This window comes from Oncorhynchus kisutch, linkage group LG1 (genome assembly GCF_002021735.2).
Source record: "Oncorhynchus kisutch isolate 150728-3 linkage group LG1, Okis_V2, whole genome shotgun sequence".
In the NCBI taxonomy this organism is placed as follows: Eukaryota; Metazoa; Chordata; class Actinopteri; order Salmoniformes; family Salmonidae; genus Oncorhynchus; species Oncorhynchus kisutch.
The window spans coordinates 12218696-12237273 of record NC_034174.2 but is presented as its reverse complement, the minus strand read 5'-3'; the positions used below and the strand labels follow the sequence as shown (position 1 = coordinate 12237273).

General features: G+C 41.4%; 1 protein-coding gene across 1 annotated transcript; it reads right to left on the bottom strand.

Moving 5' to 3' along the window:
* Positions 1-2484: 2484 nt before the first annotated feature.
* On the bottom strand, positions 2485-18223 carry LOC109866402 (V-type proton ATPase subunit S1-like protein). Its single transcript, XM_020455111.2, has 7 exons — positions 18068-18223; positions 14261-14301; positions 12217-12305; positions 11423-11664; positions 11099-11149; positions 10594-10837; positions 2485-3563 (listed from the first exon to the last, which is right to left on the bottom strand). Exons 1-7 carry the CDS (start codon positions 18166-18168, stop codon positions 3285-3287), a joined length of 1047 nt encoding a protein of 348 aa, XP_020310700.1. The 5' UTR covers positions 18169-18223; the 3' UTR covers positions 2485-3284.
* Between the last annotated feature and the right edge of the window lie 355 nt (positions 18224-18578).

Here is an 18578-nt window from a genome sequence, read left to right as displayed (position 1 = left end):
AATGATTTAGACAAAAATGTCCAAAATGCACAACTTCATTTTTATGCTGATGATACTGTTATTTACTGTTGTGCCTCGTCTCTTACAAAAGCTTTCCAGAACTTGCTAACTGCTTTTTATACTGTTCAACATACCTTGTGTAAATTGAAGCTTATCCTCAATACTGACAAATCTAAACTAATGGTGTTTTCTAAAGCAAGAAATAGACCTCTGAACCTTTTACCTATTACTACCTGTCAGGGCAAGGAGATTGAGGTTGTAACCTCATATAAATATATTGGAATTTTAATTGATGACGTCCTCTCTTTTAAATTGCATATTCCACAACTTACAAAAAAATTGAAGCTGAAAATGGGATTTTATTTTAGGAACAAGGCTTGTTTTTCTTTTGTAGCCAGATGGAGTCTAGTATCAGCTATATTTATGCCTTTACTAGACTATGGGGATATTTTGTATATGAATGCTTCCGCTCAGTGTTTGAGATCAATTGACACCCTTTACTATGGCACTTTGAGATTTATTTTAAACTACAAAACCCTTATGCACCACTGCACTTGTATACCAGGGTTGGCTGGCCTTCTCTAGTCACTCGTAGGCTCAGGCACTGGTATACTTTTATTTACAAAGCCATTTTGGGTTTACTACCTATTTATTTGGGAATTTTTATTGTTCAGAAATGTGGTGGGTACTCTCTTCGTTCGCTGGACTTTATCCTGCTAACTGTTCCAAATGTCTGAACTGAATTTGGTAAAAGGGCTTTTATGTACTCTGCGCCATCGTCTTGGAACGCCTTACAAAATACTTTTATTAAACTGGAAGAACTTGTCCCGGTTGGTATTTTTAAATCACTGATGAATGATCTTGATACTGATTCCCTGACCTGTCAATGTTTTTAATTGGCTGTTTTTGATTTTGTTATACTCTTGTGAATTTTATGGTTTTTACTAGATTACTTGTAGTTTTTCATGTTGTTTGTCTGTAATTTCTGTAATGACTTGGTGCTGCCTATCTTGGCCAGGACACTCTTGAAAAAGAGATTTTAAATCTCAATGAGCCCTTCCTGGTTAAATAAAGGTTAAATAAAATAAATAAATAAATAAAATAAAGATGCATTCAATTGACAATTTACAGGCATGCCCAATTTAGGCATACTTTTTTAACAATGTGCTCCAAAGGTATAACTTGAAATAACATGATGTAGATAATTAAAGATGAAAGTTCATTTTTTAGCCTAGTGCTTTGTGGAATTTAGGCATATCATGTGAAATAGGCTGTCACGCCCTGACCTTAGTTATCTTTGTTATTTTGGTTAGGTCATGGTGTGATGAGGGTGGTATGTGTCGTTTTTGTACTGTCTAGGGGGTTTTGTATGTCTAGGGGTTTTTGTATATCTAGGTGTTTATATGTCTATGGTTGCCAAGATTGGTTCCCAATCAGAGGCAGCTGTTTATCGTTGTCTCTGATTGGGGACCATATTTAAGTAGCCATATTCCTTGGGTATTTTGTGGGTTATTGTCTATGTGTAGTTGCCTGTCAGCACTTGTGTCTTATAGCTTCACAGTCGTTTTGTATACTTTGTTCAGTGTTTCTCTTTCATTAAAGAAGAATGTATTCTTATCACGCTGCGCCTTGGTCTCCACGTTATGACGAACGTGACAGAATAACCCACCAAACCAGGACCAAGCAGCATGAAAGGGAGGAACAGAGCTTTGTGGAAAAATGGACCTGGGACGAAATACTGGATGGTAAAGGATCCTGGACGTGGGAGGAGATTTTGGCAGGAGAGGCTCGCCTACCATGGAGGTAGGTGGGAACTGCGCAAGAGGAACAGCGAAGTAAGAGAGGACAGCAAAAATGTCGGAGGTAGGCCACAGAAACCCCAAGAACATTTGGGGGGCACATGACATGTTGGTTTGGCGTAGTATGTACGGCATTCGCCCTGAGCGTGTTAACTGTCCGATGCCACCTATGTTGTACTCATCCTGAAACGTGTTAAAGTTCCGGAACAATTGATTCCGGCTATACACACCAGGTCTCCAGTGTACCTTCACAACCCGGTGTGTTCGGTTCCTACTCTTCGCACTCTTCCTCCAGTGTGCCTTCAGGGTCCAGTATGCCCTGTTCTTTGTTCAGTGTTTCTTTCATTAAAGAAGAATGTATTCTTATCACGCTGCGCCTTGGTCTCCTTGTTATGATGAACGTGACATTGGCCTTGTGAAGTCATTGTCAAGTAAGCAAGAGATACTGTTGCATGTAGGTCTAGATTATTTATGGGTTGATCATATATAAATATCAAAACATTCTTTTATGGATTGATCATATAGCCAGGAGTAAAATCAACTCTTAAACATTTATCTCAGCTGGTAATCACAACATTTTGAGTGTGAAGGAAAGACTGTGATGCTCATTGACGTTGCTGCAAATGATGGGGAAAAAACAATTGTGATTTTAACAACTCAAAAGCAATTCCATGTGGTGCAGGAACCACTGACTGACTCGCTACCTTTTTCTATTATTAAGACACCCGCTGGTAACTCTTGTCTGGTTAGGACAGCTCATGAGGTCGCCTAAATTACTGTCAACTAGGTGGGACTAATGACTAAAGAGGATTCAAATGTCTCTATTCTTAGAATTTTCTACTCAGATGCTTTGTGGATAATGGCCCGAAATGTACATAGTTATTTTCACAAGCTCGCAATAACAATGTTCTTAAACATAGGTCTGAAACACCAGAATGTAACACATTGATTGATTACATAAGTATATACTGCATTGCCTTTACGGTGTGTACCCTTTAGGGTATGGTTTTGTTATTAAAATGAAATTTCTTTATCCAGTGTATATATATATACCAGCATTTATAGTACTGACAAGGAGCTAAATACTTTTGTTCTTATATCAGTTTGAATTTCATTCAAGAGTACATAATTAGTTTTTGCTTGGCAATGCCCGATAACTGGTCAATGTCTCCGGATCACCTCCAAAGCTGTATCCAAATCCACCAGATGATGCTGAGCCACAAATGATTAGATCCATCTGGCTTGAACAACCACTGCCTGAGCCCAGTGACGCAAAAGTGGACAACCATATCAGGTTCAGACTATCACCATGTCTTTCTGTCCCTTCAGTATGGGAGGTTGCTTTATCTATTGAGTTTAGTCGGTCGGTCGGTCGGTCTGCCAGCCATCAGAGGATTCAGTCAGAGGCCCTGCATAGTCACTATCTGACACCTACAGAAACAGTTTACAGTACACTCCTAGTGGTGGATCCTGGGAAACTGAGTCCTACAAGCTGTTTTTCTCAGTGGCAGTGGAGCTGGTAGTGCCGGAGCTGGTGGCGCCGGTGCATTCTGCAGTTTCTGTGCTGCGGGGGAAGTAGACGGTGGTCTTGTGTTCTTCGTAGGTGTCGATGTGTTTGAGGTGCACCACCATGTGCAGCGCGTAGGCCAGGACCAGGAGAAGGATTAGAGAGGTGATCAGACCCATGAGGATAGCTGGGGTGAAGAACGTAGCGCAATCACTGGCTGAGCCAAACTTGTTGGACAGCACATTAAACGATTGTATCTGTCGAGCAAAGAGAAATATAAAGGTGAGATGTTTGAGTAAAGTAAACGATGCAACAAAGTAGGGCTGTAACGAAATCAGTATTGCAAATCAGAAGCAGACAACTTTTTGGTCCTTAAAAAACATGCTGTATGTAACATATCATCAAAGCATCCAACCAAAATATATTGGAGATTTTTTAAAACGGGGTGCAAGGAAGTGTGAATCTAAACAGTGAAGTTAGGTAAGTCGGAAGCTTGTGCAGCAGGGCTTTGGAAACGAGTGTAATGATGTGATCTACGTGACTTCAAAAAGGTTTAGCCAACCTTTTGGTAAAGAATGCAGTCTCCTGTGATCAAGGGGACTCATTCGATTATAGAACCATCCAATGAGCCAATCTTACGTGAATTTGAAAACATGTATTTAAGCATGAGTTTTATATCAGTAAGGGCTTCCTGTACAGCTGCAAAATCGGGCTATAGCCTTATCACAGCCAGGTCAGCAGTAGGGGAAATTGCATACATAATATTATCCCCTGCATATTGATTACATTTAAACATTTTAACAGATTGATCAATAGCATTTATATAAATAGCGAAAAGAGCAGGGCCTAGTATCGACCCATGTGGAACACCTTAAGAAATTCAGACTTAACCTCATCAATCACGATGGCCTGAGTTCTGTCACGAAGATAATCATGAAACCATGAGCAGGAGTCAGAGCCCAGACCAATCGAGGACAACTTGTTCAATAAAATAGCATGATCAACAGTATCAAACGCTTCTGAAGGATCCACAAACAAGGCAACACAATTAATTTTAGCGTCTAAAGTACTGACAATATCATTAACTACTAATGTGGTGACAGTGCTATGCCCTGGCCTAAACCCAGATTGATTTATATTCATAATACCATGCTCAGATAAATAATAGTGAAGTTGCTTTTTTACCAAAGATTTGAGAATCTTAGACAGACATGGAGGCCTGGAGATTGGATGATAATTATCAAGATCACTATCATCTCTGCCCTTATGGAGTGGCGGCACTGTTTTCCATACTTTTGGAATTTTTCCTGATAATGTTAGATTTAAGATATAGGTTACTGAGCCAGCAATGAGGGGGGCAGCTCACTTGAGCAGATCCAGTTCCATTTGGTCAGCCCCTGTGGATTTCTTTATCTATAGCAAGAAATCCTTTAGACAAATCTGACCGTGACTCCATCTTGTTGCTCCCCTAAAGGCAGAAACTAAAACAGGAAGCGCCCATGCTTAGGTTTATCCAACGCTGGTCTGACCAATCGGATTCCACGCTTCAAGATTGCTTCAATCACGTGGACTGGGATATGTTTCAGGTAACCTCAGATAATAACATTGACGTATACACTGACTCGGTGAGCGAGTTTATAAAGCCTTCCCTAACCAGAAACCGTGGATTAATGGCAGCATTCGTGCAAAACTGAAAGCACGTACCACCGGATTTAATCATGACAAGGTGACTGAACATATGGCCGAACTACAGTGTAGTTATTCCCTCTGTAACGCAATCAAAGTGTCAGTATAGAGACCATGTGGAGTCGCAATTCAATGGCTCAAACATGAGATGCACAGTGCCTTGCGAAAGTATTCGGCCCCCTTGAACTTTGCGACCTTTTGCCACATTTCAGGCTTCAAACATAAAGATATAAAACTGTATTTTTTTGTGAAGAATCAACAACAAGTGGGACACAATCATGAAGTGGAACGACATTTATTGGATATTTCAAACTTTTTTAACAAATCAAAAACTGAAAAATTTAACGTGCAAAATTATTCAGCCCCCTTAAGTTAATACTTTGTAGCGCCACCTTTTGCTGCGATTACAGCTGTAAGTCGCTTGGGGTATGTCTCTATCAGTTTTGCACATCGAGAGACTGAACATTTTTCCCATTCCTCCTTGCAAAACAGCTCGAGCTCAGTGAGGTTGGATGGAGAGCATTTGTGAACAGCAGTTTTCAGTTCTTTCCACAGATTCTCGATTGGATCCAGGTCTGGACTTTGACTTGGCCATTCTAACACCTGGATATGTTTATTTTTGAACCATTCCATTGTAGATTTTGCTTTATGTTTTGGATCATTGTCTTGTTGGAAGACAAATCTCTGTCCCAGTCTCAGGTCTTTTGCAGACTCCATCAGGTTTTCTTCCAGAATGGTCCTGTATTTGGCTCCATCCATTTTCCCATCAATTTTAACCATCTTCCCTGTCCCTGCTGAAGAAAAGCAGGCCCAAACCATGATGCTGCCACCACCATGTTTGACAGTGGGGATGGTGTGTTCAGGGTGATGAGCTGTGTTGCTTTTACGCCAAACATAACGTTTTGCATTGTTGCCAAAAAGTTCAATTTTGGTTTCATCTGACCAGAGCACCTTCTTCCACATGTTTGGTGTGTCTCCCAGGTGGCTTGTGGCAAACTTTAAAAGACACTTTTTATGGATATCTTTAAGAAATGGCTTTCTTCTTGCCACTCTTTCATAAAGGCCAGATTTGTGCAATATACGACTGATTGTTGTCCTATGGACAGAGTCTCCCACCTCAGCTGTAGATCTCTGCAGTTCATCCAGAGTGATCATGGGCCTCTTGGCTGCATCTCTGATCAGTCTTCTCCTTGTATGAGCTGAAAGTTTAGAGGGACGGCCAGGTCTTGGTAGATTTGCAGTGGTCTGATACTCCTTCCATTTCAATATTATCGCTTGCACAGTGCTCCTTGGGATGTTTAAAGCTTGGGAAATATTTTTGTATCCAAATCCGGCTTTAAACTTCTTCACAACAGTATCTCGGACCTGCCTGGTGTGTTCCTTGTTCTCCATGATGCTCTCTGCGCTTTTAACGGACCTCTGAGACTATCACAGTGCAGGTGCATTTATACGGAGACGTGATTACACACAGGTGGATTGTATTTATCATCATTAGTCATTTAGGTCAACATTGGATCATTCAGAGACCTCTCTGAACTTCTGGAGAGAGTTTGCTGCACTGAAAGTAAAGGGGCTGAATAATTTTGCACGCCCAATTTTTCAGTTTTTGATTTGTTAAAAAGTTTGAAATATCCAATAAATGTCGTTCCACTTCATGATTGTGTCCCACTTGTTGATTATTCACAAAAAAATACAGTTTTATATCTTTATGTTTGAAGCCTGAAATGTGGCAAAAGGTCGCAAAGTTCAAGGGGGCCGAATACTTTCGCAAGGCACTGTATGTGGCAGAGTCTACAGACAATCACGGACTACAAAAAGAAAACTAGTCCCGTCGCGGACATCGGCGTCTTGCTTCCAGACAAATTAAACAACTTATTTTGCGCGCTTTGAGGACAGTGCCACCGACAAGGTTCACTACCAAAGACTGTGGGCTCTCCTTCTCATGGCCGACGTGAGTAAAACATTTAAACGTGTTAACCCTCGCAAGGCTGCCGGCCCAGACGGCATCCCTAGCCGCGTCCTCAGAGCATGCGCAGACCAGCTGGCTGGTGTGTTTACGGACATGTTCAATCAATCCCAATCCCAGTATGCTGTCCCCACATGCTTCAAGATGGCCACCATTGTTCCTGTTCCCAAAAAACTAAGGTAACTGAACTAAATGACTATTGCCCCATAGCACTCACTTCTGTCATTATGAAGTGCTTTGAGAGACTAGTCAAGGATCATATCACCTCCACCGTACCTGTCACTCTCTAGACCCACTTCAATTTGCTTACCGCCCCAATAGGTCCACAGATGATGCAGTCGCCATCACACTGCACACTGCCCTATCCCATCTGGACAAGAGGAATACATATGTATGAATGCTGTTCATTGACTACACATTCAACACCCTCCAAATTCATCATTAAGCTTGAGACCCTGGGTCTCGACCCCGCCCCGTGCAACTGGGTCCTGGACTTCCTGACGGGTCGCCCCCAGGTGCTGAAGGTAGGAAACAACTTCTCCACTCCACTGATCCTCAACACTGGGGCCCCACAAGGGTGTGTTCTCAGCCCCCTCCTGTACTCCCTGTTCACCCACGACTGTGTGGCCATGCACACCTCCAACTCCATCATCAAGTTTGCAGACGACACAACAGTGGTAGGCTTGTCAGGAAAATAACCTCTCACTCATTGTCAGCAAAACAAAAGAGATGATCGTGGACTTCAGGAAACAGTAAAGGGAGCACCCTCCTATCCACATCGACGGGACAGCAGTGGAGAAGGTGGAAAGTTTTAAGTGTACACATCACCGACAAACTGAAATGGTCCACACACACAGACAGTGTGGTGAAGAAGGCGAAACAGTGCCTCTTCAACCTCAGGAGGCTGGAAAAATGTGGCTTGTCCCTGAAAACCCTCACCAACTTTTACATGTGCACAATTGAGAGCATCCTGTCGGGCTGTATCACAATGCATCACCGGGGACAAACTACCTGCCCTCCAGGACACCTACAACACCCGATGTCACAGGAAGGCAAAAAAGATAATCAAGGACAATAACCACCCGAGCCACTGCCTGTTCACCGCACTTCCATCCAGAAGGCGAGGTCAGTACAGGTGCATCAAAGCTGGGACAGAGAGATTGAAAAACAGCTTCTATCTTAAGGCCATCAGATTGTTAAACAGCCACCACTAGCACAGAGAGGCGGCTGCCTACCTACAGACTTGATATCATTGGCCACTTTAATAATGCCATTTTAAGAATGTTTATATATCTCGCATTAATCATCTCATATGTGTATAATGTATACTGTATCCATCACTATCTATTCTTTACTATCTATTGCATCTTAGCCACTCTGTCACTGCTCATCCATATATTTTATACTTATATATTCTTATCACATTCCTTTACTTGATTGTGTGTATTGGTTTTGTTGTGGAATTTTAGATATTACCAGTCAGATACTGCTGCACTGTCGGATCTAGAAGCATAATTAATTTGCTACACTCACAATAACATCTGCTAACCATGTGTTTGTGACCAATAACATTTGATTTGATTTGAAGTATGGAATCAAGGATGTATTTTTCTGTGAATTGCCGAAATGCAATAACTTGACTACCATTTTCTGAGTTAATCTGCAAAATGTCAGAATCAACATTAAGCCCACTCTTAGATATAGTAGGGTTAGACGCTCTTTGAAAAAGATAGCCCGCTGAAATAAAATGGCAATTAAATGCATCAATGATGGCATTTTTGTCCGTAATGGGACCAGAATTAATTTGCTGGGGCAGAGAGTAGGAAGTGCAACCCTTTAGAGATATGACAGTGTTCGAGAATTTTGCCAGATTCCCTTTACAATCGTAGAGTGGTTACATAATAATCCGATTTAGCCTTTCTGATTAGTCTTCCACATTGATTCCTCAGTTGACTAAAAGATTGCCAATCTCGGCCTAAGCCTGTGTTCCTGGCCTTGACCCAGGCAACATTTGTTTTGTGAATGACTTTGGATAATTCAGGAGTGAACCAGGCATTCGATCTACCTTTACTGTCATAGTTTTGAAGGGGCATGATTATCTACAATAGTATTGAAGACATTTGCAAAAAAGCTTAAAGCTAAATCAGGTTAAGGGATAGCTGAGATACAATCAAAGTCACTAAAATAACAATTATGTAAAAAAAAAATGCTTTTTTAAATGTCCTCTTAGTGATGACACGAGGCTTAGATTTATGCATTCTCATATCTCTGACACAGACAACTGGCCAACGGTCACTAAAATCCAGTGAGAGAACCCCACTATCAACATATTTATCTGGAGTATTCGTCAAAATAAGATCAATCAGGGTAGATTTCGATGGATGTTTAGGATTGGGCAGTGTAGGCTCAGTTATCATCTGAGACAGCTTTAGGATTGGGCTGTGTAGGCTCAGTTATCTGCTGAGACAGGTTTAGCTCAGAGCAAATATCTTTTAGCGTATCTGACAATATTAGAATCTCCCAAAATGAATAGTTCATATTTACCATACTTAGATAGCAATTCAGATAAATTGTTAAGAGAACATGAAGCCGAGAGGGGCGATACACTCCTACTAGTTTCAGCTGGTCATTATGACTAAGGCCCACATTAAGAACAAGATAACCTAAATGCTTAGGGACAGAGGAAGCACAGCTGGTTATTAGGACCAAGGACAACATTAAGAACAACACAATCAAAATGCTTAGGGACAGATGTAGCAAGAGTTACAAAAACATTTGAATGGTCAATATGGCAACCCCCCCACCTCTTCCTGTTCTGTCCCATCTGTAATCATTATAACCAGATAGACACATCAGAGTCCTGCACAGAATTATTTCAGAAATTACCAGAATGTCCACATTGGATTGAGAAGCCAGAATTAAAATAAAATAAATCTTTGAAATCAAAGTTCTGGAATTTACATGAGCTAATCCTAGACCGCAGCTGCCGGATTTCAGGTCAGATGGAGTCTAATACAAGCATGCTATGATCAGTAGGTAACCCCTTGTTTGAAAATACCATGGGATTGGTTTGAATTGGTATAGGTACAAGATTGTCTAGAACCATTGGGTCTATGCCTCGAGTGAGGACATGGGTTAAAAATAAGAGTCAATGAGGGTTGTCTGTGGCGGGCCTGCAGTATGATGACAATGCTGATAATTTATGGTTGTCTCAGCGCAGCATATAAAGGATATGATATACTTTTTTAATCTGGTGGATTTTTTCTTTAAAAAACCAAACATGAATCTTTCTGGGTTCATACACAAACACAATAAAAAAAACAATACAATAAATAACAAGGTATTGTTATGGTATAAAAAAAATTGTGCCATCTAGAGGTATAACTAGGAACTGCCCTGTGTTATGACCAGTTGAATAAAGCCACACTCAAGATGCAGTTCTGTTTACAGATCTTTCATTATTATTTTACCAAAAGGTTTTAAGAAACAATACAAGTTATCCAGTTATCCATTATAATTCATCAGGAGTAGCTGCCGGGTTCCAACAGAACCCTCAGAACATGCTCCCCTATTAAAACGTGCCTCGCCCTCCTGCCATAAAACGATGCCTCCCCGTAAAAACAATGCATGCCAACCTGGAAGTCTGTGAAGGTGATGTGCCAGTTTGCAGAGTTGTCTGTGATGGAGCTGGGTACGAGCAGCGTGTCGTACTTCTGCAGACTGCTGACGTGCTGACAGTGGTAGGAGTGGGTACTAGGAGCGTAAACATCGGTGGCGTTGAACGTTGCCTCATGGGTCCAGTTGTAGTGGATGTGTACGCTGTCCAGAGTGAACCAGTTCTGCCCTGCCGACTCATAGAATGTGTTGGACATTTGTAGTCTGTTGGAACAGTGCATACATTGATTACACAATTACATTTGAGTAATTTAGCAGATGCTCTTATCAAGAGAGACTTACAGTCAGTGTACAGTACAATAAATAAATATCACAACCAAAATGGACCCCGCACAATATACTTCAGACCAAGTGTTTTTATTTACCTACATGTGACCTGACCAGGAAAACCATGGGCCTATCTATTATTTGTAAAATGGTCCTTATAGCCTAGCACTGGCTATAAAAATGAATGAAGAGACAAACCTAATTGCAAGTCCTCTCAAGTCCTCCACATCTCCGAAACGTAGTACAAGCCTGGTGGAAAAATAAGGTTCAATAGTACTGTCGAATTAATTAATCAATTAATTTAAAAAAAAATTGTGTCAAATTGCCAGTTGGCAACCCATCCCTTAAGGGATTAATTGACACGTAAACAAACATTACAATAATTCCCTCTGATAATTTAGTGATGATTCTTCTTCCAGAGTTCTCTGTCATTACTTAATCCTTCAAAAATGGAGGATAGCGAGGAAGAGTAATGTATCGGGAAATGCAGGAGGAATATCTACAGCCGCAAAGCAGACATACGTAGCTTTGTCTTTGCTGCACATAGAGCCTTTGGTGTCCACTGGTGCATCGGGGCCGAAGGCCTTCTCTGTGAGATCCACTAAGGTGCTGTTCCTGAACCTGATGGCAAGCTTCCTGGCCCTAAACAGGATACATGTTTTGCTGTTGTAAACCACGCTCAGAGGAGAGTAAGGAAGAATGCTGGATGTCTGCAGTAGCCTCCGTTTGGTTCTGTGTGGGGAGTCCAGCTGCCACTTATAAGGCTGATGGTGGGAATGAGAGGATGAAACAGGAAGGGGTGAAAGAGGGAGAGTGAGAGCAGAAGAGACAGAGGGGAAGACAGAGAAAAGAATAAAGGTAGAAAGAGATAAGATAGCTTTTTCATCTCATTGTGGGGGCTACAGTGGGCGTTCATTGACCAATAAGACTTTGTGTAAAGGTGTTGTTGTTAGGAATAATCCAATCTAGTTATATTTTTTTGTTGAAATTGAATCCAATGGTTTATCTCACTGAGACTAAGCCTTCTGTCTGGGATTAGTTTCAGACGACTGGGAATAAAAGCTTTTTTCATGAACAATGTCATATTGGATTCCTAGAAACGTCAGTCTCTAGTGTCTGATCACACACACAGTAGTCTTCATCTCCCTTCTCTGAAGTGTGCACTCATTCACTATGTTCTGCAAATCTGGTGGAGGCATTGGCTAGTGGGAGTTTCCACCATATTTTTTGTACTAGTCATTTCCTTTCAAGTCAGTGAAGTGAAGTGAAGTGAACAAGTACACACTTCGGGAGGAAGGAAAGATAATAATTGGGACCTGCAGGACTCTCCTGAGAGGGTCCTCTGCTATAAGCGAAGAACTCTCCCCATCGGAAGCAGCACTGTGGCTCTGGGCAGCCAACCCATCTGTATACAAGGAGAAAGAGAGAAATATTTTTAAATAAAATACACTGCTCAAAAAAATAAAAAGGGAACACTAAAATAACACATCCTAGATATGAATGAAATATTCTTATTAAATACTTTTTTCTTTACATAGTTGAATGTGCTGACAACAAAATCACACAAAAAGTATCAATGGAAATCAAATGTATCAACCCATGGAGGTCTGGATTTGGAGTGACACTCAAAATTAAAGTGGAAAACCACACTACAGGCTGATCCAACTTTGATGTAATGTCCTTAAAACAAGTCCAAATGAGGCTCAGTAGTGTGTGTGGCCTCCATGTGCCTGTATGACCTCCCTACAACGCCTGGGCATGCTCCTGATGAGGTGGCGGATGGTCTCCTGAGGGATCTCCTCCCAGACCTGGACTAAAGCATCCGCCAACTCCTGGAAAATCTGTGGTGCAACGTGTCGTTGGTGGATGGAGCGAGACATGATGTCTCAGATGTGCTCAATTGGATTCAGGTCTGGGGAACGGGCGGGCCAGTCCATAGCATCATTGCCTTCCTCTTGCAGGAACTGCTGACACACTCCAGCCACATGAGGTCTAGCATTGTCTTGCATTAGGAGGAACCCAGGGCCAACAGGACCAGCATATGGTCTCACAAGTGGTCTGAGGATCTCATCTCGGTACCTAATGGCAGTCAGGCTACCTCTGGCGAGCACATGGAGGGCTGTGCGGCCCCCCCCAAAGACATGCCACCCCACGCCATGACTGACCTACCGCCAAACCGGTCATGCTGGAGGATGTTGCAGGCAGCAGAACGTTCTCCACGGTGTCTCCAGACTCTGTCACGTCTGTCACATGTGCTCAGTGTGAACCTGCTTTCATCTGTGAAGAGCACAGGGCGCCAGTGGCGAATTTGCCAATCTTGGTGTTCTCTGGCAAATGCCAAACTTCCTGCACAGTGTTGGGCTGTAAGCACAACCCCCACCTGTGGATGTCGGGCCCTCATACCACCCTCATAGAGTCTGTTTCTGACCAGACACATGCACATTTGTGGCCTGCTGGAGGTAATTTTGCAGGGCTCTGGCAGTGCTCCTCCTTGCACAAAGGCGGAGGTAGCGGTCCTGCTGCTGGGTTGTTGCCCTCCTACGGCCTCCTCCACATCTCCTGATGTACTGGCCTGTCTCCTAGTAGCGCCTCCATGCTCTGGACACTACGCTGACAGATACAGCAAACCTTCTTGCCACAGCTCGCATTTATTTATTTTTTTTAACCTTTATTTTACTAGGCAAGTCAGTTAAGAACAAATTCTTATTTTCAATGACGGCCTAGGAACAGTGGGTTAACTGCCTGTTCAAGGGCAGAACGACAGATTTTGTACCTTGTCAGCTCGGGGATTTGAACTTGCAACCTTTCGGTTACTAGTCCAATGCTCTAATGTGTCATCCTGGATGAGCTGCATTACCTGAGCTACCACTAGAGTGAAAGCACCGCCCGCATTCAAAAGTGACCAAAACATCAGCCAGTAAGCATAGGAACTGAGAAGTGGTCTGTGGTCCCCACCTACAGAACCACTCCTTTATTGGGGGTGTCTTGCTAATTGCCTATAATTTCCACCTGTTGTCTATTCCATTTGCACAACAGCATGTGAAATTTATTGTCAATCAGTGTTGCTTCCGAAGTGGACAGTTTGATTTCACAGGAGTGTGATTGACTTGGAGTTACATTGTGTTGTTTAAGTGTTCCCTTTATTTTTTTGAGCAGTGTATTTAGAACTTATAAAGCAATTATCAAATGAATATTAACAATGTGTCACTACTACACCAGTGTCACTATTACACAGGTAAATTAACAACATAAGGTGAAGTGTTACCAGTGAATTATAGTGTATTTTTTATACACATACTATAAAAAAACATCATTCAAAACATTTACATAATCAATTGACAATAAGGGAAAATAACTCACTGTTTTGAACCCTGATATCTTGGGATGTGGGCCCCGCTAAACTGTAAACATACAAAAATAAATGATTATTTCAGATGATATAGAAGTAGTCTATAAGGTACTGGACAGTGAACATCAACGTAAATATCCCTTATAGTATTATTAGGACTGTAGATGTAGAGACAATGGTAGATTGAACATAACAGATTGAAATATTTAATATTAATGTCACAATGTTAATATTAATGTCACAAATGTATAATTTGTACAGTTCTTTATTTAGAATGTAGTTATGTTGTTACATTTAAAACCTAGCAGTACTACTTATGTCTCTGTGAGTGAGGCGGATATATAGCATTTTGCAAATAAAACGTTATTTTTTTGATCCTCTGAAATTAATCCATCAACTGATAGATTTTAAACAAATAAATGTCTGTGTTTGAACAACCCCATGCCATGATCAGATAGTGGAAAAAACCACAACAATCTCTTTCAGAATTTCTTTTAAAAATAAAAGGTAATTTACCAACAAGTCTTCCCAGACCGTGGTGCCCTTACTGGGAATCAGGGGAGCTAGCAGCCAGACCATGGTATCCTTATTATGGCTAAGGGGGGTTAGCGTAGACTGTCTGCCCATCAGATCTGAGGAAGCAACCTGGACTGGCAGACAGCAGTGTTGGAGTCCTCAGGAAGTAAACTGAAATTCCAATGTTCTTCATTTGAATGGGATTTCAGTTAACTTCCTGAATTGAAATGGAGTTGACTCTAACCCCGACTGACAAACATTAGCAGTGTAATTTTAGCACTAGCCTGTAGTCTAAAAAAAAAAAGTCTCTGTACTTTTATATCAATTCAGATTTCAGCAATGTAATTGTACAAAGCACATTTTCTACAGCTTTCGTCTTCGGGTGTCGAGTAGAATTCTCCATTGGACCATTACTAGTCTATTAGACCAGTGGGTAGTTCACATCTATAGTTTACCCAGTCATAATCCAATGCAGAGCCTGGCGCTTGCTACCGCAGGATAGTGTGTTTGATTCCCAGGACCACCAGTAAGTAAAATGTATGCAAGAGTGACTGTAAGTCGCTTTAGATAAAAGCGTCTGCTTAATAGTATTTATATTACATTGAACACAAATATTCTGCATGAATCAGAATTCCTTATCTGATTAGTTCATCACTTCATAAAGCATGAGGGCATAAGGCTAGACCCTGCAGTAAGGCACTGCATTGTGTGTGGCGATTTGTTTAACACTATTGCAGAGAGGCATATACTACTGTAATACTATGTTATCTATAACAGGAATAGATCATATTCAGTGTACCTCAGTGTAAAAGTGTAATTATCTGACATTTGTTATTGAAAACCCATCTGTGGCTGTATCTCTGTTGGCCTGGTTCAGTGATATAACAATACATTTGGGAGTTGAGGAGGAGTGAGTGCTCTGTCTTCTTGTTCACCAGCAGATGCCATTGTTACATAATAAAAAGTGACAAAACACTGAGTAATCATTTATCTGAACACAAACGTCAACCTGAATTTGCTACACAGACCTACACGGCCTCATCAAAACCACTAACCTAAGCAAAAATGTAGCTTTCATTCAAACAACTGAACCGATTGTGATGATCTACAGGGGATAGAAAAATCCTCTCCTACCTCTGTCCCCACCCCACCCTACACATCAGCTTACAAATCCACTCTGTAGTCTACCCTGATGCTGTCATTGACTGGCTGCAACATAGCATGTTGTGGTCCAGCCATTACATAATAAATATGATCCACTGATCATCTCTCTCACTCACCTCACAATGCCAGGCATGTCATATATTCTGTGAGGGTAAGTTTGAAGATAAGAGGGGCTGCTTTTAGACTTCCTCCTGTGTTCAGACTAAAGCCTGCACTGCCCTACATGTTGCCACCAATGCTCTTGAGGCAATATGTTGCCAATTACATTAGGGTTTTTTATGAAGTTAAATGTTCCCTAATAGATGAGCCCAAGGTGTTGGGAGACAGGGAGGAGAATAATTACTTTGGTAAACAGGTCGGGTGTGGGGGAGTTGATCTTTTCAGTTAAAGATCAAACATGTTTAGCAGTATTGTCCATGTATAGTTTGTTCCTAAATGCACAAAAGACACATTGACAAGTGAAATGAGCCTGAAAATGTGTTTTTATTGATTATGTTTCAGGATTATTGCATTTGGAATGATCATTACCCCTTGGATCATCAGGTGACTTTGTTTACTGTATTCTATGTTTTCATCACATTATAAACTGGGTGGTTTGAGCGCTGAATGCTGATTGGCTGACAGCTATGGTATAGCAGACCGCATACTATGGGTATGACAAAACATGTATTTTTACTGCTCTAATTACATTGGTAACCCGTTTATAATAGCAATAAGGCATCGCAGGGTTTGTGGTATGTGGCCAATATACCATGGCTAAAGGCTGTATCCAGGCACTCCGCATTTCGGCGTGCACAAGAACACACCTTAGCCGTGGTATATTGGCCATATACAACACCCCTTCACGTATCTTACTTAAATATCACAATATCACATAACTACCCTACAGGGAGCATTATAAGCTGCTGCTTTGTATTCAGGGCATGTTTACAGGCATCTGAATTGAAATATCAATCAAATATGATATGAAGAAATGTATAAACAGTACGTGTACAATAATGCCTAACATTTTAGCTTAATATCTGATCTTATATTTAGATATAAAGCCCCTGTGCTGTCTATTCAAGAAAGGTTGACTGGAGGCTGCTGGAGTCTAGGCAGCAGCAGCTGGGGCAAGTATCAGGGTTATGACAAAATGCCACATGCCAAAACAGGATGATTAAGAAGTCAGCAGGGTTCAGAAGGTGGGGGGTATTCAAGGCACCAGGATTTATCGGGCAATCTGCTATGTCATATTTCAGTCAAAATATGGTGGATCCGGCTCCCCCAGAATAATGCATTCATTAAAGTTATACAAAATACAATTCATGGGATATTATATCCATGTTCTTAAAATGAACTGCAATAATTCCATTGTCAATCACTAGAACCAAAATCAATGAATTGCTGTTCAATGGAATACTACAACCAAATACATTAATTTACTATACCAATCTGTACCCTTTTCGTCATAGTTAACATATTCTATTCAATATATTCAACTGTAAAGCTAAAGAAAATAACGTTTCTGCGTTACAGAAATAACTAAAGTTTTTTTATGTGATTATCGTTATTACATTTTTATTATTTGGGTGGCAGCCGTGCCAGACATATTGAGGTGAATAGCGTAGAATAAAATAGAAGAGAATTCCTCCATCTAGCATCATACGGAGATGTACTCAAATAGTGTAATTCTCAGAGGAAAGCTGTCTCTGCAGTATACAGCGAACATAATTTGACTCCATCTCATCTCTGATGTAGCAGCATTCATCCCTGCCTATTTATTTGTAGTGCATATGTGGATTTGCCCGGTAAACTGATGCCTTCAGTGCAACACCCATGGATTGTCTCTTGTATTTCACTGACAGAGCCCTAGTAGATACATTTGCATTGCAGATGTGCACACTACAGTATCGTACCTACAGTAACAGTGCAGTAAATGTACAAGAAGGACATCACTATCACAATGGTTACAGATGATACGAGATCATGCTTTTTACAGATTCACAAACGCATTCTAAAACTGTATCTTTCTCCTCCTTCTAACGGTCTCCATCACACTATAAAAGACCTTCGTTCTCCCCCTCCGTCTGCACAGCATCCATCCATCGCCCTGCCTGACTCCAGCCTAGAGTTGAAATAGCTCCTTTCACACCTACCTTTTTTCCACAACCGCAGACACTTGATCAAAGGACAAAGAGAGCTGCAGAAAAACGACAGAAAATAAATTAAAATACATAAATAAGTCTTGTTTTGCCATGGAGCCGGCCAGGTGAGACTGCCACAGATGACGACTGCTTCATAACGTTCTTCGATAAGAGCCGAAGCCTGAACCTAATGATGGACACGGGCAGCAGCCAATAGGCATCTAGAGGGAGGGGTAATCATGTGTCACGGTCACACCCACTCAGAACACACGCCCACAAAGCCCATGAGGTGTCCTCAACAAAACTGATTCATAAACCGATACTTATATGTTCAAGGTCAGGGATTTTTGTTCGATAGGGAAGGCACCCCCATGATTAAATGACCTAGATACGATGCTATCTCTATTGGAATTAATTTGAAGGATAAACCAGTTATCTAGACCTCATATCATCATGGCCACCTAATCATCCCCAGCTTCCAATTGGCTCATTCATCCCCCCCTCCTATACTCTGTAACTCCCC

Coding starts and splice junctions, on each gene's coding strand:
- LOC109866402 (XM_020455111.2), bottom strand. CDS start 18,168: ATGGCAAAACAAGACTTATTTATGTATTTTAATTTATTTTCTGTCGTT. Junction 11,150..11,422: donor TGCAGCAAAGACAAAGCTAC/GTATGTCTGCTT, acceptor TTTTTCCACCAG/GCTTGTACTACGTTTCGGAG. Junction 3,564..10,593: donor TCACCTTCACAGACTTCCAG/GTTGGCATGCAT, acceptor TTTGCTCGACAG/ATACAATCGTTTAATGTGCT.